This window comes from Oncorhynchus clarkii, unplaced genomic scaffold (assembly GCF_045791955.1).
Source record: "Oncorhynchus clarkii lewisi isolate Uvic-CL-2024 unplaced genomic scaffold, UVic_Ocla_1.0 unplaced_contig_13889_pilon_pilon, whole genome shotgun sequence".
Taxonomy (NCBI): domain Eukaryota; kingdom Metazoa; phylum Chordata; class Actinopteri; order Salmoniformes; family Salmonidae; genus Oncorhynchus; species Oncorhynchus clarkii.
Genome location: NW_027258869.1, coordinates 16,733 through 36,681, shown reverse-complemented (window position 1 = coordinate 36,681; position 19,949 = coordinate 16,733). Strand labels below are relative to the sequence as shown.

General features: G+C 48.4%; 1 protein-coding gene across 8 annotated transcripts in view; it reads right to left on the bottom strand.

Annotated features, from left to right (window-relative positions):
• Positions 1-750: 750 nt before the first annotated feature.
• Positions 751-19,949, bottom strand: part of LOC139398997 (tax1-binding protein 1 homolog B-like) — a 33,632-nt gene continuing 14,433 nt past the window's right edge. Inside the window, exons 7-18 of one of the 8 annotated variants that reach the window (XM_071144629.1) lie at positions 19,557-19,742; positions 17,924-18,175; positions 17,443-17,520; positions 17,236-17,394; positions 16,588-16,660; positions 16,207-16,325; positions 14,620-14,745; positions 12,430-12,516; positions 7,744-7,930; positions 7,220-7,377; positions 5,206-5,294; positions 751-1,765 (exon numbers count right to left, since the gene is read on the bottom strand). In XM_071144629.1, the coding sequence (XP_071000730.1) occupies positions 1,561-1,765; positions 5,206-5,294; positions 7,220-7,377; positions 7,744-7,930; positions 12,430-12,516; positions 14,620-14,745; positions 16,207-16,325; positions 16,588-16,660; positions 17,236-17,394; positions 17,443-17,520; positions 17,924-18,175; positions 19,557-19,742 (1,719 nt within the window). In that variant the 3' untranslated portion in view covers positions 751-1,560. Of the gene's footprint in view, positions 1,766-5,205; positions 5,295-7,219; positions 7,378-7,743; positions 7,931-12,429; positions 12,517-14,619; positions 14,746-16,206; positions 16,326-16,587; positions 16,661-17,235; positions 17,521-17,923; positions 18,176-19,556; positions 19,743-19,949 lie in introns of all 8 variants that reach the window. The other 7 variants (XM_071144631.1, XM_071144630.1, XM_071144633.1 and 4 more) reach the window with 7 other exon arrangements.

Below are 19,949 nucleotides of genomic sequence, written 5' to 3'. Positions count from 1 at the left end.
ATCAAAACATCACGTAAATCAATGTCCTTATGGAACTACACGTTAAGGCTGCGTCCCAAATGGTAGCCTATTCCCTCTATAGTCCATATGGCTCTGGTCAAAAGTAGTGCATTAAATAGGGAATAGGGTGCCATTTGGAATGCATTATGTAGATGGTCATTGACAGTATTATACTGCCATATGGAGGGAAGTATTTGATATATTGTGTATAGTAAATGTATTGTGTCAAGTGCATTAAATTATATTTTCATATGTTTCTGGAGAATGATGACTGTGTGGGTATCCTATATATTTATTTATTTTACCCGTATTTAACTAGGCAAGTCCGTTAAAGAACATTCTTATTTACACTGACGGCCTACCGGGGAACAGTTGGTTAACTGCCTTGTTCAGAGGCAACACACTGACGGCCTACCGGGGAACAGTTGGTTAACTGCCTTGTTCAGAGGCAGAACGACAGATTTTGACCTTGTCAGCTCGGGATTCGATCCAGTAACCTTTTGGTTACTGGCTCTAACCACTAGGCTACCTGCCACCCCTATAAACTAAGGCAACAGCAGAGGTTGTTTTGTAACTGACTGATGTACAAAACTAGCTGCTTTAGGAATGTAGCTGTGATTACAATACAACTGCCTCTGTGTTCCTGGACATTTCTGCACCATTTACAGATGTTTTACAAAGGAGCCCTGACTGAGTATGTACGTGTACAAGGCATGGAAGTAAGTGGCTATATTATAGTCTGATACTCTATATGGTTCCAAACAGACTTTATTAGTTAAGATGTCATTACATGGGACTCAAAGGTTTTGTATAGTGGTGAAATAACAGAATCCTGGCATGCATGTTAATCAGTAGTGAAAGGTGAAACATGACTTCTTTATTCAGACAACCAAACCAGTGGACTAAATCAGGAGAATCAACTGACACTAAAATATAACAGCTCTTTCTAACCACACATACTGAAAAAGCTTATAACGCCGTTGGCTCTTAAAAGATTATTCTACAATAGATGATTTAAAGATAATATAATAATAAGGTTTAGAAGCAAATTATTTGTCCCGTCTGTCTGCATATAGTGCAGCGAGGTGGCTGCTTTCTAAACATCATGAATACCTGAATTTGACTATGAAGCTCAGGGGAAAGCATTTGGGTTGGAACAGTTGAAATGCATGTTTGATGCAGCTTACTTTCCCTGACTTCACATAGTCTAGTAGTGTCTGGGACTGATCGAGTGGTCAGAGATGAGCACAGCCATAACATCTCACTAATACAATCAGAGGAATAACAAATCAAATGGGACACTTCATATTAAAGACTGATTCACACAGATATATGTATCCCTGGTCTGAATTATACATCAAATCAGAGCACCAATCACACTGCCGAATAAGAAGACCGTTTCCCTAGTTAATAAAAGACGCTCATCAAAACGCCACTGGTCCTAGAAGTGAATCAGAATGAGATCGTCACACCTGTTACATGTGTCAGGGGAAAAGAGCAAGGCAGCTTCATTTCAGTGGCGACTGACAGAAAATGAAGGTTGTAGCGGGGATGAGGTTTTTAGTCAAAGTTGAGCACGTTGGCGGAGTCAAAGTGGGTGAGCACGTGGTTCTCAAAGACCTTCTGGTCACAGTCGAGGGGGAACTGCTCGCTGCACATGGGGCACACCTTCCAGTGGCTCTCTACATGCTCCACAAACTTACTCTGGTCGTAGTTGGGCGGGAAGATCAACTCACACAGTGGACAGCGCATGTGGACGTTCACACTGCACAGAGGAAAGACAGAGAAAGAATGGAGTGAGGAAGGAGAAGGAAGAGATGGGGAAAGAAACAAAGTAAGGTTAGGGAGAGAAGGAGAGAGGGCAACAGGGAGAGAAGGTATTGAGAGGGCAACAGAGAGAGAGAAGGTATTGAGAGGGCAACAGGGAGAGAAGGAGAGAGGGCAACAGAGAGAGAAGGAGAGAGGGCAACAGAGAGGAGGAGAGAGGGCAACAGGGAGAGAAGGAGAGGGCAACAGAGAGAGAAGGTATTGAGAGGGCAACAGGGAGAGAAGGTATTGAGAGAGCAACAGGGAGAGAAGAAGAGAGGGCAACAGAGAGAGAAGGTATTGAGAGGGCAACAGAGAGAGAAGGTATTGAGAGGGCAACAGGGAGAGAAGGTATTGAGAGGGCAACAGGGAGAGAAGGTATTGAGAGGGCAACAGGGAAAGAAGGTATTGAGAGGGCAACAGGGAGAGAAGGTATTGAGACGGCAACAGGGAGAGAAGGTATTGAGAGGGCAACAGGGAGAGAAGGTATTGAGAGGGCAACAGGGAGAGAAGGTATTGAGAGGGCAACAGGGAGAGAAGGTATTGAGAGGGCAACAGGGAGAGAAGGTATTGAGAGAGCAACAGGGAGAGAAGGTATTGAGAGAGAAACAGGGAGAGAAGGTATTGAGAGAGCAACCAGGAGAAAGGGTATTGAGAGAGCAACCAAGAGAGAAGGTATTGAGAGAGCAACAGGGAGAGATGGTATTGAGAGAGCGACAGGGAGAGAAGGTATTGAGAGAGCGACAGAGAGAGGAGGTATTGAGAGGGCAACAGAGAGAGGAGGTATTGAGAGGGCAACAGAGAGAGGAGGTATTGAGACGGCAACAGGGAGAGAAGGTATTGAGAGGGCAACAGGGAGAGAGAAGGTATTGAGAGGGCAACAGGGAGAGAAGGTATTGAGAGGGCAACAGGGAGAGAAGGTATTGAGAGGGCAACAGGGAAAGAAGGTATTGAGAGGGCAACAGGGAGAGAAGGTATTGAGACGGCAACAGGGAGAGAAGGTATTGAGAGGGCAACAGGGAGAGAAGGTATTGAGAGAGCAACAGGGAGAGAAGGTATTGAGAGAGAAACAGGGAGAGAAGGTATTGAGAGAGCAACCAGGAGAAAGGGTATTGAGAGAGCAACCAAGAGAGAAGGTATTGAGAGAGCAACAGGGAGAGATGGTATTGAGAGAGCGACAGGGAGAGAAGGTATTGAGAGAGCGACAGAGAGAGGAGGTATTGAGAGGGCAACAGAGAGAGGAGGTATTGAGAGGGCAACAGAGAGAGGAGGTATTGAGACGGCAACAGGGAGAGAAGGTATTGAGAGGGCAACAGGGAGAGAGAAGGTATTGAGAGGGCAACAGGGAGAGAGAAGGTATTGAGAGGGCAACAGGGAGAGAAGGAGAGAGGGCAACAGAGAGAGAAGGAGAGAGGGCAACAGAGAGAGAAGGAGAGAGGGCAACAGAGAGAGAAGGAGAGAGGGCAACAGAGAGAGAAGGTATTGAGAGGGCAACAGGGAGAGAAGGTATTGAGAGAGCAACAGGGAGAGAAGAAGAGCGGGCAACAGAGAGAGAAGGTATTGAGAGGGCAACAGGGAGAGAAGAGGAGAGAGCAACAGGGAGAGAAGGTATTGAGAGGGCAACCGGGAGAGAAGGTATTGAGAGAGCGACAGGGAGAGAAGGTATTTAGAGGGCAACAGGGAGAGAAGGTATTGAGAGAGCGACAGAGGGAGAGAAGGTATTGAGAGAGCGACAGAGAGAGAGAGGGTATTGAGAGAGCGACAGGGAGAGAAGGTATTGAGAGGGCAACAGAGAGAGAAGATATTGAGAGGGCAACAGAGAGAGAAGGTATTGAGAGAGCAACAGGGAGGGAAGGTATTGAGAGGGCAACAGAGAGAGGAGGTATTGAGAGGGCAACAGAGAGAGAAGGTATTGAGAGGGCAACAGAGGAGAGAAGGTATTGAGAGGGCAACAGGAGAAAGAAGGTATTGAGAGGGCAACAGAGAAAGAAGGTATTGAGAGGGCAACAGGGAGAGAAGGTATTGAGAGAGCAACAGGGAGAGAAGGTATTGAGAGGGCAACAGGGAAAGAAGGTATTGAGAGGGCAACAGGGAGAGAAGGTATTAAGAGGGCAACAGAGAGAGAAGGTATTGAGAGGGCAACAAGGAGAGAAGGAGAGAGGGCAACAGAGAAAGAAGGTATTGAGAGGGCAACAGGGAGAGAAGGTATTGAGAGGGCAACAGGGAGATAAGGTATTGAGAGGGCAACAGGGAGAGAAGGTATTGAGAGGGCAACAGGGAAAGAAGGTATTGAGAGGGCAACAGGGAGAGAAGGTATTGAGAGAGCAACAGGGAGAGAAGGTATTGAGAGAGCAACAGGGAGAGAAGGTATTGAGAGAGAAACAGGGAGAGAAGGTATTGAGAGGGCAACAAGGAGAGAAGGAGAGAGGGCAACAGAGAAAGAAGGTATTGAGAGGGCAACAGAGAGAGAAGGTATTGAGAGGGCAACAGGGAGAGAAGGTATTGAGAGGGCAACAGGGAAAGAAGGTATTGAGAGGGCAACAGGGAGAGAAGGTATTGAGAGAGCAACAGGGAGAGAAGGTATTGAGAGAGCAACAGGGAGAGAAGGTATTGAGAGAGAAACAGGGAGAGAAGGTATTGAGACAGCAACAGGGAGAGAAGGTATTGAGAGGGCAACAGGGAGAGAAGGTATTGAGACAGCAACAGGGAGAGAAGGTATTGAGAGGGCAACAGGGAGAGAAGGTATTGCGACAGCAACAGGGAGAGAAGGTATTGAGAGGGCAACAGGGAGAGAAGGTATTGAGACAGCAACAGGGAGAGAAGGTATTGAGAGGGCAACAGGGAGAGAAGGTATTGAGAGGGCAACAGGGAAAGAAGGTATTGAGAGGGCAACAGGGAGAGAAGGTATTGAGAGAGCAACAGGGAGAGAAGGTATTGAGAGGGCAACAGGGAAAGAAGGTATTGAGAGAGCAACAGGGAGAGAAGGTATTGAGAGAGAAACAGGGAGAGAAGGTATTGAGAGAGCAACCAGGAGAGAAGGTATTGAGAGCAACCAAGAGAGAAGGTATTGAGAGAGCGACAGACAGAAGGTTTTGAGAGAGCAACAGGGAGAGAAGGTATTGAGAGGGCGTTGGGTTAATGAGCGGCCAAGTGATGATGTTGGCAGAGGGAGCAGAGCAGGACAGCTAACAGGCTAATAAAGACCATCTGTCAGGGGGTCTACTCTACGTGGGTGGGCCACTAGCTGGGCCACTCATGTTAACACCTACATTACAGAACAAAGACTTTACACAGGTTGGAGCTGGGAAGCTGCTGTGCTGTGGTGAGAGACCAACTTCAATGCATTTTGGGGAGCGCAGGCCTTCAGTGTGTGTGTGTGTGTGTGTGTGTGTGTGTTACCTGGACTCGAAGCCAAGTGGAGTCTGTCCATCATTTAAGAATGGGCTGTGGGGTTCAGTAGTTGCTGCAGGCTGTTCATTGGCATTGCCCTGTGGTGGAGGGTAGAAAACTACTTCAGAAATACTATCTATCACACACAACTGTTGAAGCAGAAATCCTCCTCCCACTGTGTATGATGCAACATATCACTGAGAACCTCAGTGGAGGCTGGTGTCACTTAAATCAGAGGACAACTGTAAGGCTGGAATGAAGGTAACAGTATCAAACATGCTTTCATAATGTGCACTTTATTCATCTCCAATTATTACTAGGAGCTGTCCTCCCCTCACCAGCCTCCTCTGGTCTATCTTTAAGGCAGACTAACTGACATTGTGGATTTTTTCAGACTAGCTGACTACCGTTGTTGTCCTCAGACTAGCTGACTACCGTTGTTGTTCTCAGACTAGCTGACTACCGCTGTTGTTCTCAGACTAGCTGACTACCGTTGTTGTTCTCAGACTACCTGACTACCGTTGTTGTCCTCAGACTAGCTGACTACCGTTGTTGTTCTCAGACTAGCTGACTACCGTTGTTGTCCTCAGACGAGCTGACTACCGTTGTTGTTCTCAGACGAGCTGACTACCGTTGTTGTTCTCAGACGAGCTGACTACCGCTGTTGTTCTCAGACTAGCTGACTACTGTTGTTGTTCTCAGACTAGCTAACTACCGTTGTTGTTTTCAGACTAGCTAACTACCGTTGTTGTTCTCAGACTAGCTAACTACCGTTGTTGTTCTCAGACTAGCTGACTACCGTTGTTGTTCTCAGACTAGCTGACTACCGTTGTTGTTCTCAGACTAGCTGACTACCGTTGTTGTTCTCAGACTAGCTGACTACCGTTGTTGTTCTCAGACTAGCTGACTACCGTTGTTGTTCTCAGACTAGCTGACTACCGTTGTTGTTCTCAGACTAGCTGACTACCGTTGTTGTTCTACAGACTAGCTGACTACCGTTGTTGTTCTCAGACTAGCTGACTACCGTTGTTGTTCTCAGACTAGCTGACTACCGTTGTTGTTCTCAGACTAGCTGACTACCGTTGTTGTTCTCAGACTAGCTGACTACCGTTGTTGTTCTCAGACTAGCTGACTACCGTTGTTGTTCTCAGACTAGCTGACTACCGTTGTTGTTCTCAGACTAGCTGACTACCGTTGTTGTTCTCAGACTAGCTGACTACCGTTGTTGTTCTCAGACTAGCTGACTACCGTTGTTGTTCTCAGACTAGCTAACTACCGTTGTTGTTTTCAGACTAGCTGACTACCGTTGTTGTTCTCAGACTAGCTGACTACCGTTGTTGTTCTCAGACTAGCTGACTACCGTTGTTGTTCTCAGACTAGCTGACTACCGTTGTTGTTCTCAGACTAGCTGACTACCGTTGTTGTTCTCAGACTAGCTGACTACCGTTGTTGTTCTCAGACTAGCTGACTACCGTTGTTGTTCTCAGACTAGCTGACTACCGTTGTTGTTCTCAGACTAGCTGACTACCGTTGTTGTTCTCAGACTAGCTGACTACCGTTGTTGTTCTCAGACTAGCTGACTACCGTTGTTGTTCTCAGACTAGCTGACTCACATTGTTGTTGTTCTCAGACTAGCTGACTCACATTGTTGTTGTTCTCAGACTAGCTGACTCACATTGTTGTTGTTCTCAGACTAGCTGACTACCGTTGTTGTTCTCAGACTAGCTGACTCACATTGTTGTTGTTCTCAGACTAGCTGACTCACATTGTTGTTGTTCTCAGACTAGCTAACTACCGTTGTTGTTCTCAGACTAGCTGACTACCGTTGTTGTTCTCAGACTAGCTAACTATCGTTGTTGTTCTCAGACTAGCTGACTACCGTTGTTGTCCTCAGACTAGCTGACTCACATTGTTGTTGTTCTCAGACTAGCTGACTACCATTGTTGTTCTCAGACTAGCTGACTACCGTTGTTGTTCTCAGACTAGCTGACTACCGTTGTTGTCCTCAGACTAGCTGACTCACATTGTTGTTGTTCTGCTGCTCCTCTGGGTCCTCCAGGCCGTCGGGCCGGCTGAGGTTGCGTGCTGGCTGGATGCAGACCACGTTACTATCCCAGGAGGGGGGGCCCACAGGAGGAAGGCGGGGCAGCAGGTCATCAGAGAACTCCCCGTCCGCTCCGTCTAGAGTGATGGGGAAGAGAGGGTCAAAAAGAATAGAAACATATTAGGGTTGTAAAATTCCGCTTTCTCAAAATTCCCAGTTGGATAATTCTCAGAATCAGGAAATCCAGGAATCCTTCAACCGGGATTGCTGGAAAACCTGGGAAAGTTACCGGCGTTTCTATATCCTACGTTAGCATATTGAATAATTGTCCAGGTACTGAGGTGGAGTAGGGTTATTAAGGGGGGGGGGGGGCAACCTCTCATATTAAACTGAAATGTGACTGAGGTGGAGTAGGGTTAGTAAGGGGGGGGGGGACCAATCTCTCATATTCAACTGAAATGTGACTGAGGAGGAGTAGGGTTAGTAAGGAGGGTGGGACCAACCTCTTGCATCTGAGGTGGAGTAGGGGTTCCCAAAGTGCAGCTGTGTGGGGCTCTGGGGGACCAGCAGTGGAGTGGGGGCATCCTGGGGGTAGGGCAGGGGATACTGCAGGAACACAGACTGAATTCTCATCTCCTCTGACACTACAGCCTCCGTCTTCCTACCAGCACCAGCACTCGTCTGGAGATCCTGGTGGGGACAGACAAGACAACAGACACTATTACATTATTATATATTTAGGATTGGAAAGAGAATCTTTTAAAATAACTGATCTTGTATTTTCTCTAACAGAACAGTGCTATCTTGTGGAGGAAATGTATTCATATATTGTAAATCTGATCTTTTGATGCTAAGAAGTACCATGCCTGAAACATCACTCAAAGTGTAGCTGGTCCTGAGAAGAAAACACAGACACCATGCCTACCGGACACGCACCCAGGTTGAAATATCAAAACAAACTCAACCAATTACATTCATTTGGGGACAGGTCGAAAAGCATTCAACATTTATGCCAATTTAGCTAGTTAGCTTGCAGTTGCTAGCTAATTTGTCCGATTTAGCTAGCTTGCTGTTGCTAGCTAATTTGTCCGATTTACAGTGCCTTGCGAAAGTATTCGGCCCCCTTGAACTTTGCGACCTTTTGCCACATTTCAGGCTTCAAACATAAAGATATAAAACTGTATTTTTTGTGAAGAATCAACAACAAGTGGGACACAATCATGAAGTGGAACGACATTTATTGGATATTTCAAACTTTTTTAACAAATCAAAAACTGAAAAATTGGGCGTGCAAAATTATTCAGCCCCCTTAAGTTAATACTTTGTAGCGCCACCTTTTGCTGCGATTACAGCTGGAAGTCGCTTGGGGTATGTCTATCAGTTTTGCACATCGAGAGACTGAAATTTTTTCCCATTCCTCCTTGCAAAACAGCTCGAGCTCAGTGAGGTTGGATGGAGAGCATTTGTGAACAGCAGTTTTCAGTTCTTTCCACAGATTCTCGATTGGATTCAGGTCTGGACTTTGACTTGGCCATTCTAACACCTGGATATGTTTATTTTTGAACCATTCCATTGTAGATTTTGCTTTATGTTTTGGATCATTGTCTTGTTGGAAGACAAATCTCCATCCCAGTCTCAGGTCTTTTGCAGACTCCATCAGGTTTTCTTCCAGAATGGTCCTGTATTTGGCTCCATCCATCTTCCCATCAATTTTAACCATCTTCCCTGTCCCTGCTGAAGAAAAGCAGGCCCAAACCATGATGCTGCCACCACCATGTTTGACAGTGGGGATGGTGTGTTCAGCTGTGTTGCTTTTACGTCAAAATAACGTTTTGCATTGTTGCCAAAAAGTTCAATTTTGGTTTCATCTGACCAGAGCACCTTCTTCCACATGTTTGGTGTGTCTCGTCTAGGTGGCTTGTGGCAAACTTTAAACAACACTTTTTATGGATATCTTTAAGAAATGGCTTTCTTCTTGCCACTCTTCCATAAAGGCCAGATTTGTGCAATATACGACTGATTGTTGTCCTATGGACAGAGTCTCCCACCTCAGCTGTAAATCTCTGCAGTTCATCCAGAGTGATCATGGGCCTCTTGGCTGCATCTCTGATCAGTCTTCTCCTTGTATGAGTTGAAAGTTTAGAGGGACGGCCAGGTCTTGGTAGATTTGCAGTGGTCTGATACTCCTTCCATTTCAATATTATCGCTTGCACAGTGCTCCTTGGGATGTTTAAAGCTTGGGAAATCTTTTTGTATCCAAATCCGGCTTTAAACTTCTTCACAACAGTATCTCGGACCTGCCTGGTGTGTTCCTTGTTCTTCATGATGCTCTCTGCGCTTTTGACGGACCTCTGAGACTATCACAGTGCAGGTGCATTTATACGGAGACTTGATTACACACAGGTGGATTGTATTTATCATCATTAGTCATTTAAAGGGGCTGAATAATTTTGCACGCCCAATTTTTCAGTTTTTGATTTGTTAAAAAAGTTTGAAATATCCAATAAATGTTGTTCCACTTCATAATTGTGTCCCACTTGTTGTTGATTCTTCACAAAAAAATACAGTTTTATATCTTTATGTTTGAAGCCTGAAATGTGGCAAAAGGTCGCAAAGTTCAAGGGGGCCGAATACTTTCGCAAGGCACTGTAGCTAGCTATCTGTTGCTAGCTAATTTGTCCTATTTAGCTAGCTTGCTGTTACTAGCTAATTTGTCCTGGGATATAAACATTGGGTTGTTATTTTACCTTTAATTCACAAGGTCCTCGACTCTGACTTTTAATCCACACAAAAAATAATAAACCGAATAGTTTCTAGTCATCTCTCCTCCTCCTCCTTTTTCTTCTTTGGACCTTATATGGCGATTGGCATCTAACTTTCATAATAAGGTGTATTACCACAACTGACCGACCGACCGACCTCAGTTCATCTTTCAATCACCCACGTGGGTATAACCAATGAGGTGATGGCAAGTGGATATATGCTTCTATAAACCAATGAGGAGATGGGAGAGGCAGGACTTCCACCGCGTTAAGCGTCACAAATAGAACTGACTTCTATTTTAGTGCTTGGCAATGCAGACGCTCCTTGGTGCGTGCGAGCAGTGTGGGTGCAATGATTGAATAACATGTATGTGTACATTTATTTTACAACGCTCGGTGTGGTCAGCATGTTAGCCAGCTACAGATCTAACTTCAGCTACATTTCTATGTCCCTCCTCTCCAGGAGAGTCAATACTGGCCACAACCACCTCACAGCAGCACCTAGAACTATGGTCGTTCTTCCTTCGCTCGGTCCCTCCCTCTCCCTCCCTCAGCTCGGTCCCTCCCTCTCCCTCCCTCCCTCCCTCCGCTCGGTCCCTCCCTCTATCGGTCTCTCGCTCCCTCCACCCCCTCCCTCCGCTCAGTCCATCCCCCTCGGTCCCTCCCCCTCCCTCCGCTCAGACCCTCCCTCTCTCCCCCATCTCCCTCCCCCCGTCTCTCTCTCCCCCTGTCTCTCTCTCCCGTCTCTCTCCCCCCCTGTCTCTCTCTCCCCGTCTCCCCCCCCCCCCCCCCCCCCCGTCTTTCTCTTCCCCCCCCCGTCTCTCTCTCGCCCCCCCCATCTCTCTCCCTCCCTCCCCCCATCTCTCTCCCTCCCTCCCCCATCTCTCTCCCTCCCTCCCCCATCTCTCCCCTCCCTCCCCCATCTCTCCCCGTCTCTCTCTCTCTCTCTCCCCGTCTCTCTCTCCCCCGTCTCTCTCTCCTCAGTCCATCCCCCTCGGTCCCTCCCCCTCCCTCCGCTCAGACCCTCCCTCTCTCCCCCATCTCCCTCTCCCCCCCCCCGTCTCTCTCCCCCCCTGTCTCTCTCTCCCCGTCTCCCCCCCCCCCCCCCCCCGTCTTTCTCTCCCCCCCCCCCGTCTCTCTCTCGCCCCCCCCATCTCTCTCCCTCCCTCCCCCCATCTCTCTCCCTCCCTCCCCCATCTCTCTCCCTCCCTCCCCCATCTCTCTCCCTCCCTCCCCCATCTCTCCCCGTCTCTCTCTCTCTCTCTCCCCAGTCTCTCTCTCCCCCGTCTCTCTCTCCCCAGTTTCTCTCCCCCCGTCTCTCTCTCTCTCTCCCCCCCATCTCACTCTCTCTCTCCCCCACTGTCTCACTCTCTCTCTCCCCCAATGTCTCTCTCTCCCCCCCCAATGTCTCTCTCTCTCTACCCCCGTCTCTCTCCCCCAGTTTCTCTCCCCCAGTCTCTCTCTCTCTCTCTCTCTCTCCTCTCTCTCCCCCACTGTCTCTCTCTCCCCCCCCCCAATGTCTCTCCCTCTCTACCCCCGTCTCTCTCCCCCAGTTTCTCTCCCCCCGTCTCTCTCTCTCTCAGTCTCTCTCTCCCCCGTCTCTCTCTCCCCAGTCTCTCTCTCCCCAGTCTCTCTCTCCCCAGTCTCTCTCTCCCCAGTCTCTCTCTCCCCCGTCTCTCTCTCCCCCGTCTCTCTCTCCCCAGTCTCTCTCTCCCCAGTCTCTCTCTCCCCAGTCTCTCTCTCCCCAGTCTCTCTCTCTCTCCCCAGTCTCTCTCTCCCCAGTCTCTCTCTCCCCAGTCTCTCTCTCCCCAGTCTCTCTCTCCCCCGTCTCTCTCTCCCCCAGTCTCTCTCTCCCCCAGTCTCTCTCTCCCCAGTCTCTCTCTCCCCAGTCTCTCTCTCCCCAGTCTCTCTCTCCCCAGTCTCTCTCTCCCCAGTCTCTCTCTCCCCAGTCGCTCTCTCTCCCCAGTCTCTCTCTCGCCCCAGTCTCTCTCTCCCCCGTCTCTCTCTCACAAACAGTTTAATTAGTCATTCATTAAAAAAAGAATATCCTCTCATTTACAAAAGGCAATGGAAGGTTTGTGTTTTACTGGAAGTTTGAACCAGACGCCAATTTAATTGACAGTCTCAACCTCAAATTGGGTCGTTTTGTTGCTCTTAGTGACGAATGCGTACGCGAGCGAGCCCTTCAGCAGTTTCCCGGGCCCAATGTGGACTCCTCTGTGGTCCAGAGTAATTGAATGGAAAATAAGAAGTCACTTTGCTTTACTTCACCAATTAGAGATGTGTTAAACCCCAGCCAGATTAGGATATGGGGAAAATTGCTGCTCTTTTGGGGTGTTTTTAGTTCAGAGAGAAGTCTAGAATGGAGGAAAATGAAAGCTATAGTGTAGTGTTGCTATACTTACTAACTTCCCCAACTATACTAACCTCCTCAAGTCTCTCCTTGTCCTTCATCAGAGCGGACAGAGTGTCCTTCAGTTCTTTCAGCGCACGCCCCTTCTCAGCCACCTGACTCTGTAGGAGCGAGACAGTCAGGAGACAGACAGGAGACATGGAGGGAGACAGTCAGGAGACATGGAGGGAGACAGTCAAGAGACATGGAGGGAGACAGTCAAGAGACATGGAGGGAGACAGTCAAGAGACATGGAGGGAGACAGTCAAAACATGGAGGAGACATGGAGGGAGACAGTGGAGGAGACATGGAGAGACATGGAGGGAGACAGTCAGGAGACATGGAGGAGACAGTCAGAAGACATGGAGGAGACAGTCAGGAAACATGGAGGAGACATGGAGGAGACAGACAGGAGACATGGAGGAGACAGACAGGAGACATGGAGGAGACAGACAGGAGACATGGAGGAGACAGACAGGATCCAGACAGGAGACATGGAGGAGACAGACAGGAGACAGTCAGGAGACATGGAGGAGACATGGAGGAGACAGACAGGAGACATGGAGGAGACATGGAGGAGACAGACAGGAGACATGGAGGAGACATGGAGGAGACAGACAGGAGACATGGAGGAGACAGACAGGAGACAGTCAGGAGACATGGAGGAGACATGGAGGAGACATGGAGGAGACATGGAGGAGACATCAATTTAAGATTATGGGTGTTGAGGAAATGATTTGATATCAAATAAACATCAGACTCATCTTAGCTCCTTTGTCAAAAAGTACACTTGAAAGCAGAACTAATTTTTCCCTTCATGGAGTTTTAACTTCTAGTGACGAACAATGAATTGATAGCAGCTATAAAAAGGCCTTGACAGTTCCTGTTCAGACAGTAGATTTACACCAGGAGGGACTTCAGACCAGAACATGCCGTTTGAATTCCACAGAGACACTGAACAAAGCCAACTCCTGCATTAGTCAGGCAACAGGAGTCCTCAGTCCAACCCCGTCCCTGGCTATCTCCGTGGGTGTGTCCCAAACGGCTCACTATTCTCTATATAGTGCAATACTGTTGTCCAAAGCCCTACAGATCAAATTTATTTCAAATCAAATTTATTTATATAGCCCTTCGTACATCAGCTGATATCTCAAAGTGCTGTACAGAAACCCAGCCTAAAACCCCAAACAACAAGCAATGCAGGTGTAGAAGCACGGTGGCTAGGAAAAACTCCCTAGAAAGGCCAAAACCTAGGAAGAAACCTAGAGAGGAACCAGGCTATGTGGGGTGGCCAGTCCTCTTCTGGCTGTGCCGGGTGGAGATTATAACAGAACATTGCCAAGATGTTCAAATGTTCATAAATGACCAGCTTGGTCCAATAATAATAAGGCAGAACAGTTGAAACTGGAGCAGCAGCACGGTCAGGTGGACTGGGGACAGCAAGGAGTCATCAGGCCCTGGTCTAGTGCACTATACAAGGATAGGGTCCCATTTGGGACACAACTTCAGAGTCCGAACCTGGCGGTCTCCAGAACTCACAAACAATAATAAAACCTTCCTTTGAACGGACTCTGCCCATCAACACAACTGTCCCTGGAGTTGGCCTTCAACTGGACTGATATCTATTTATCTGCTCTGATTCTAGCCTGGTCCCAGACCTGTGTGTGCTTTGGCATGACTATGATAAGTTAGAGGAGATGGCTACATCACTATCACATCCAGATCTGGGACCAGGCTATATCATGGCATGACAATGATAGGGAGAGGTTGTTGGATAAAACATTCTGATCTGGGACCAGGCTTCTCATCACTTGAACTATCTAGCTCTCCAGGACTGGAGTAGGAGAGTCCTGCTCTACACTGACCTGGTAGTGATTCTCCTAGCCTGGTCCCAGACCTGTCTGTAACCCTACTCTACATTGACCTGGTAGTGATTCTCCTAGCCTGGTCCCAGACCTGTCTGTAACCCTACTCTACACTGACCTGGTAGTGATTCTCCTAGCCTGGTCCCAGACATGTCAGTTTTGGGTTTGAGGAAACGGAAGCTCAACTGACAATATATGATCCTCCTCTGGTGATCTCAGATCTGTGTACTGCTCTACATAGTCTACAATGTACCTGGTAGTAGCCCTCCTAGACTGGTATCTACAGAATCTATCCTGTACCTGATAGTGGTCTTCCCCAGCTGATCTCAGACGTCTCTGTAGTACTGCTCTACAATGTACCTTATAGCGGTCCTCCTCGGCTGCCAGCTGCAGCTTCAGGCTGCCGTTGGTCTTCAGCTGCTCCCTCAGCTTCACCTCCATCTTGGCCAGCTCATCAGCAAACATGCAGCTACGCTCCTTCTCCTCCTAGAGAGACAACACTCTGGTCACAATATGTAGCTACTCTCCTTCTCCTCCTAGAGAGACAACACTCTCACAATATGTAGCTACTCTCCTTCTCCTCTAGAGAGACAACACTCTGGTCACAATATGTAGCTACTCTCCTTCTCCTCCTAGAGAGATAACACTCTGGTCACAATATGTAGCTACTCTCCTTCTCCTCCTAGAGAGACAACACTCTGGTCACAATATGTAGCTACTCTCCTTCTCCTCCTAGAGAGACAACACTCTGGTCACAATATGTAGCTACTCTCCTTCTCCTCCTAGAGAGACAACACTCTGGTCACAATATGTAGCTACTCTCCTTCTCCTCCTAGAGAGACAACACTCTGGTCACAATATGTAGCTACTCTCCTTCTCCTCCTAGAGAGACAACACTCTGGTCACAACATGTAGCTACTCTCCTTCTCCTCCTAGAGAGACAACAACACTCTGGTCACAACATGTAGCTACTCTCCTTCTCCTCCTAGAGAGACAACACTCTGGTCACAACATGTAGCTACTCTCCTTCTCCTCCTAGAGAGACAACAACACTCTGGTCACAACATGTAGCTACTCTCCTTCTCCTCCTAGAGAGACAACACTCTGGTCACAATATGTAGCTACTCTCCTTCTCCTCCTAGAGAGACAACACTCTGGTCACAATATGTAGCTACTCTCCTTCTCCTCCTAGAGACAACACTCTGGTCACAACATGTAGCTACTCTCCTTCTCCTCCTAGAGAGACAACACTCTGGTCACAACATGTAGCTACTCTCCTTCTCCTCCTAGAGAGACAACAACACCCTGGTCACAACATGTAGCTACTCTCCTTCTCCTCCTAGAGAGACAACAACACTCTGGTCACAACATGTAGCTACTCTCCTTCTCCTCCTAGAGAGACAACACTCTGGTCACAACATGTAGCTACTCTCCTTCTCCTCCTAGAGAGACAACAACATCCTGGTCACAACATGTAGCTACTCTCCTTCTCCTCCTAGAGAGACAACACTCTGGTCACAACATGTAGCTACTCTCCTTCTCCTCCTAGAGAGACAACACTCTGGTCACAATATGTAGCTACTCTCCTTCTCCTCCTAGAGAGACAACACTCTGGTCACAACATGTAGCTACTCTCCTTCTCCTCCTAGAGAGACAACACTCTGGTCACAACATGTAGCTACTCTCCTTCTCCTCCTAGAGAGACAACAACATCCTGGTCACAACATGTAGCTACTCTCCTTCTCCTCCTAGAGAGACAACAACACTCTGGTCACCGACTGTTCCTATTCAAACCAGAACCTCTTGGAAGTGAGGAAAAATACCTTTGGGGAAACAGTGTTCTCTTTCTATATTTTTAGATTGATTGGTTGCTCTGGTCGACTATGCAAGAACTGGTGACAATATGATGAGGAACACACCAGACAGGAAGCCAAGAAGAGTTCTTACACTCAGCATCTGTTTGCATTTCCTGTACTTGTCGCTCCTGTCGGATGCCTCTCTGCTGAAACCTTTGAGTTTCTCCTGGATGATGGCCTCCAGCATGGGGTCAGCAGAACCTGGACTCCCTGGGGACACACAGGACAGACCGTTACTGACCCATCAATAGGTTTAACATCAAGGACCTAGAAATAGTTGTATCCTCTGGGATCAAATGCACATCTTGTCTGATGGAAGTGTTATTTTAACCCCTAATTCAACTCTGTTCATTTGACTTTAAATCAAACATTTAGCATGTAAACCAGACCTGACAGGTTTACAACAAAGGAGGACATGTTTTAATTCAGGGTTTGTCACTGGTAGTAATATATGAGGGGAATGTGTGTGTACCTGGAACAGAGATGTCTGGACTGACAGACAGAGGGACGGCCATGGTCTCAGCTGCTGGGTTCTTCCTCAGTTCCTAGACACAAACAATATGAAGACACATGTTGATGTGTGTGTGTGTGTGTGTGTGTTGTGTGTGTGTGTATCCATGCCTGTGTGCGTGTGTGTCTGTGTATCCATGCCTGTGTGTGTGTGTGTATCCATGCCTGTGTGTGTGTGTGTGTCTGTGTATCCATGCCTGTGTGTGTGTCTGTGTATCCATGCCTGTGTGTGTGTCTGTGTATCCATGCCTGTGTGTGTGTGTGTATCCATGCCTGTGTGTGTGTGTGTATCCATGCCTGTGTGTGTGTGTGTGTGTCCATGCCTGTGTGTGTCTGTGCATCCATGCCTGTGTGTGTGTGTGTGTGTGTATCCATGCCTGTGTGTATGTGTGTCTGTGTATCCATGCCTGTGTGTGTGTGTGTGTCTGTGTATCCATGCCTGTGTGTGTCTGTGTATCCATGCCTGTGTGTGTGTGTGTATCCATGCCTGTGTGTGTGTCTGTGTATCCATGCCTGTGTGTGTGTCTGTGTATCCATGCCTGTGTGTGTCTGTGTATCCATGCCTGTGTGTGTGTGTGTATCCATGCCTGTGTGTGTGTGTGTCACTCACCCCAGGTTGTTCAGAGAGCTTGACCACGTGTCTCTGCAGCCTCTGACACTCCTTGTACTTCTCTTTGTAGTGTTCTGCAGCCATGTGCAGCCGGAGCTTCAGGTCCTCCACCTCTCTCTGCAGCTCAGCCACGGTGGCTGGGTCAGCCTCATCCTCCACCTCTCTCTGCAGCTCAGCCACGGTGGCTGGGTCAGCCTCATCCTCCACCTCTCTCTGCAGCTCAGCCACGGTGGCTGGGTCAGCCCCTGCCTCATCCTCCACCCTGCACACCTCAGACTTAGCCTGCTGCTCCCACAACACAACACACAGGGGGACAGTGAGAACAGAGATGGCCACTTCATGTTAACATCAGACCTGTCAAATATTGGAGCAAGTAAACCTTGTCCGATTCAGAACAGGAGCTTAGTTACCAGTTATTTTTAGAGTGAGGTTACTTGATGTACCAGTACACTTCCTGGACAGGACACTAGTCTATCTCCTGTTTCTGTAGTGAGGCAGCTTGATGTACCAGGACACCTCCTGGACAGAACACTAGTCTGTCAAATATATCAGCTGTACTTGATTTAGTTTGTCCAGTATAACGGGACAAATGGAATCGTCCCAAAAGTTCAATCTCCAAGCTAAATCGAGTGCAAACTAATTATACAAAAGAAGAAGAGAAGAGCGCTAAATCAAGCATCCTCCTTACCGCCTCCTGCTGGGCGTCATCCTTCATCTGTTTCACCAGGCCCTCCAGACGGCTACACTGGGCCAGGGCCTCCTGCTTCCCCTGCTGCAGGGCGTCTGTCTCCAGCCTCATGCGGTACAGGTCAGCCATGGTGCGGTCGCGGGCGCTGGACGCGTCCCTCAGCTCAGCAGACAACATGGAGGCCTGCTGCTGTTTGGCCTGAAGCTGCTCTTCCTTCTGACGAAGCTGTTCCTTCATGGCCTTCAGCTCACTCTGCACAGGGACACCAGGGGAGAGAGGTCAATACATACACAGGGACACCAGGGGAGAAAGGTCAATACATACACAGGGACACCAGGAGAGAGAGGTCAATACATACACAGGGACACCAGGGGAGAAAGGTCAATACATACACAGGGACACCAGGGGAGAGAGGTCAATACATACACAGGGACACCAGGGGAGAAAGGTCAATACATACACAGGGACACCAGGAGAGAGAGGTCGATACATGCACAGGGACACCAGGGGAGAGAGGTCAATACATACACAGGGACACCAGGGGAGAAAGGTCAATACATACACAGGGACACCAGGGGAGAGAGGTCGATACATGCACAGGGACACCAGGGGAGAGAGGTCAATACATACACAGGGACACCAGGGGAGAAAGGTCAATACATACACAGGGACACCAGGGGAGAGAGGTCAATACATACACAGGGACACCAGGGGAGAGAGGTCAATACATACACAGGGACGCCAGGGGAGAGAGGTCGATACATACACAGGGACACCAGGGGAGAGAGGTCAATACATACACAGGGACACCAGGGGAGAGAGGTCAATACATACACAGGGACGCCAGGGGAGAGAGGTCAATACATACACAGGGACGCCAGGGGAGAGAGGTCAATACATACACAGGGACACCAGGGGAGAAAGGTCAATACATACACAGGGACACCAGGGGAGAGAGGTCAATACATACACAGGGACACCAGGGGAGAAAGGTCAATACATACACAGGTACACGAGGGGAGAAAGGTCAATACATACACAGGGACACCAGGGGAGAGAGGTCAATACATACACAGGGACACCAGGAGAGAGAGGTCGATACATTCACAGGGACACCAGGGGAGAGAGGTCAATACATACACAGGGACACCAGGGGAGAGAGGTCAATACATACACAGGGACACCAGGGGAGAGAGGTCAATACATACACAGGGACACCAGGGGAGAGAGGTCAATACATACACAGGGACACCAGGGGAGAGAGGTCAATACATACACAGGGACACCAGGGGAGAGAGGTCAATACATTCACAGGGACACCAGGGGAGAGAGGTCAATACATACACAGGTATGAAGGTCAGTACATATGCATCTCTCTCTCTCACATATACACAGGTATGGATGAACAAATCATACACTCGGAATGAACATTTGTTGTGAGTTCGAATCCCCAGTCTACCCACTGCCGTTGTGCCTTTGAGCAAGGACGGCTCCATGGGCGCTGCTCTGCGGCTTTGACAGTGTTGCCTCTAGTCTCTTGTATGTGTGCGGTCCATATTCCCTACCACCTATATAGTGCACTGGTCCAAAGTAGGGATCTGGGAGGCTGCCATGATAAGATCATGATTCTTACCAAGGGGGAGGCCTGGGCCAGGACCTCCTGGTGTTGTTTCTCCTTCTCAGTGAGGCAGGAGCGGAGGCGTCCCACCTCCTCTTTGAACTGAGCGATGGTGTTCTCCTTGTTTACATCCACAGCCTTCAGCATCTGCAGCTCTGCACTCAGCTTAGTGTTCTCCAGCTCACGCTTCTTCAGGTGGATCTAGAACCGCAAACAAATATATTAAAATAGCAAATCACATTACAATCAGAAAGGATCCAATCATTTCAAATGGTCCCAGAAAGACAGACAATGTAGGGGGTTGGTATACAAAAGGAATCATTAAAAAGGGCTGTGTTTCCGCCTGGTGTTCCAGACACCCCTCTGTGCTATATTAATCAGCATCCTTCATCAACATGTAGCCAGCAG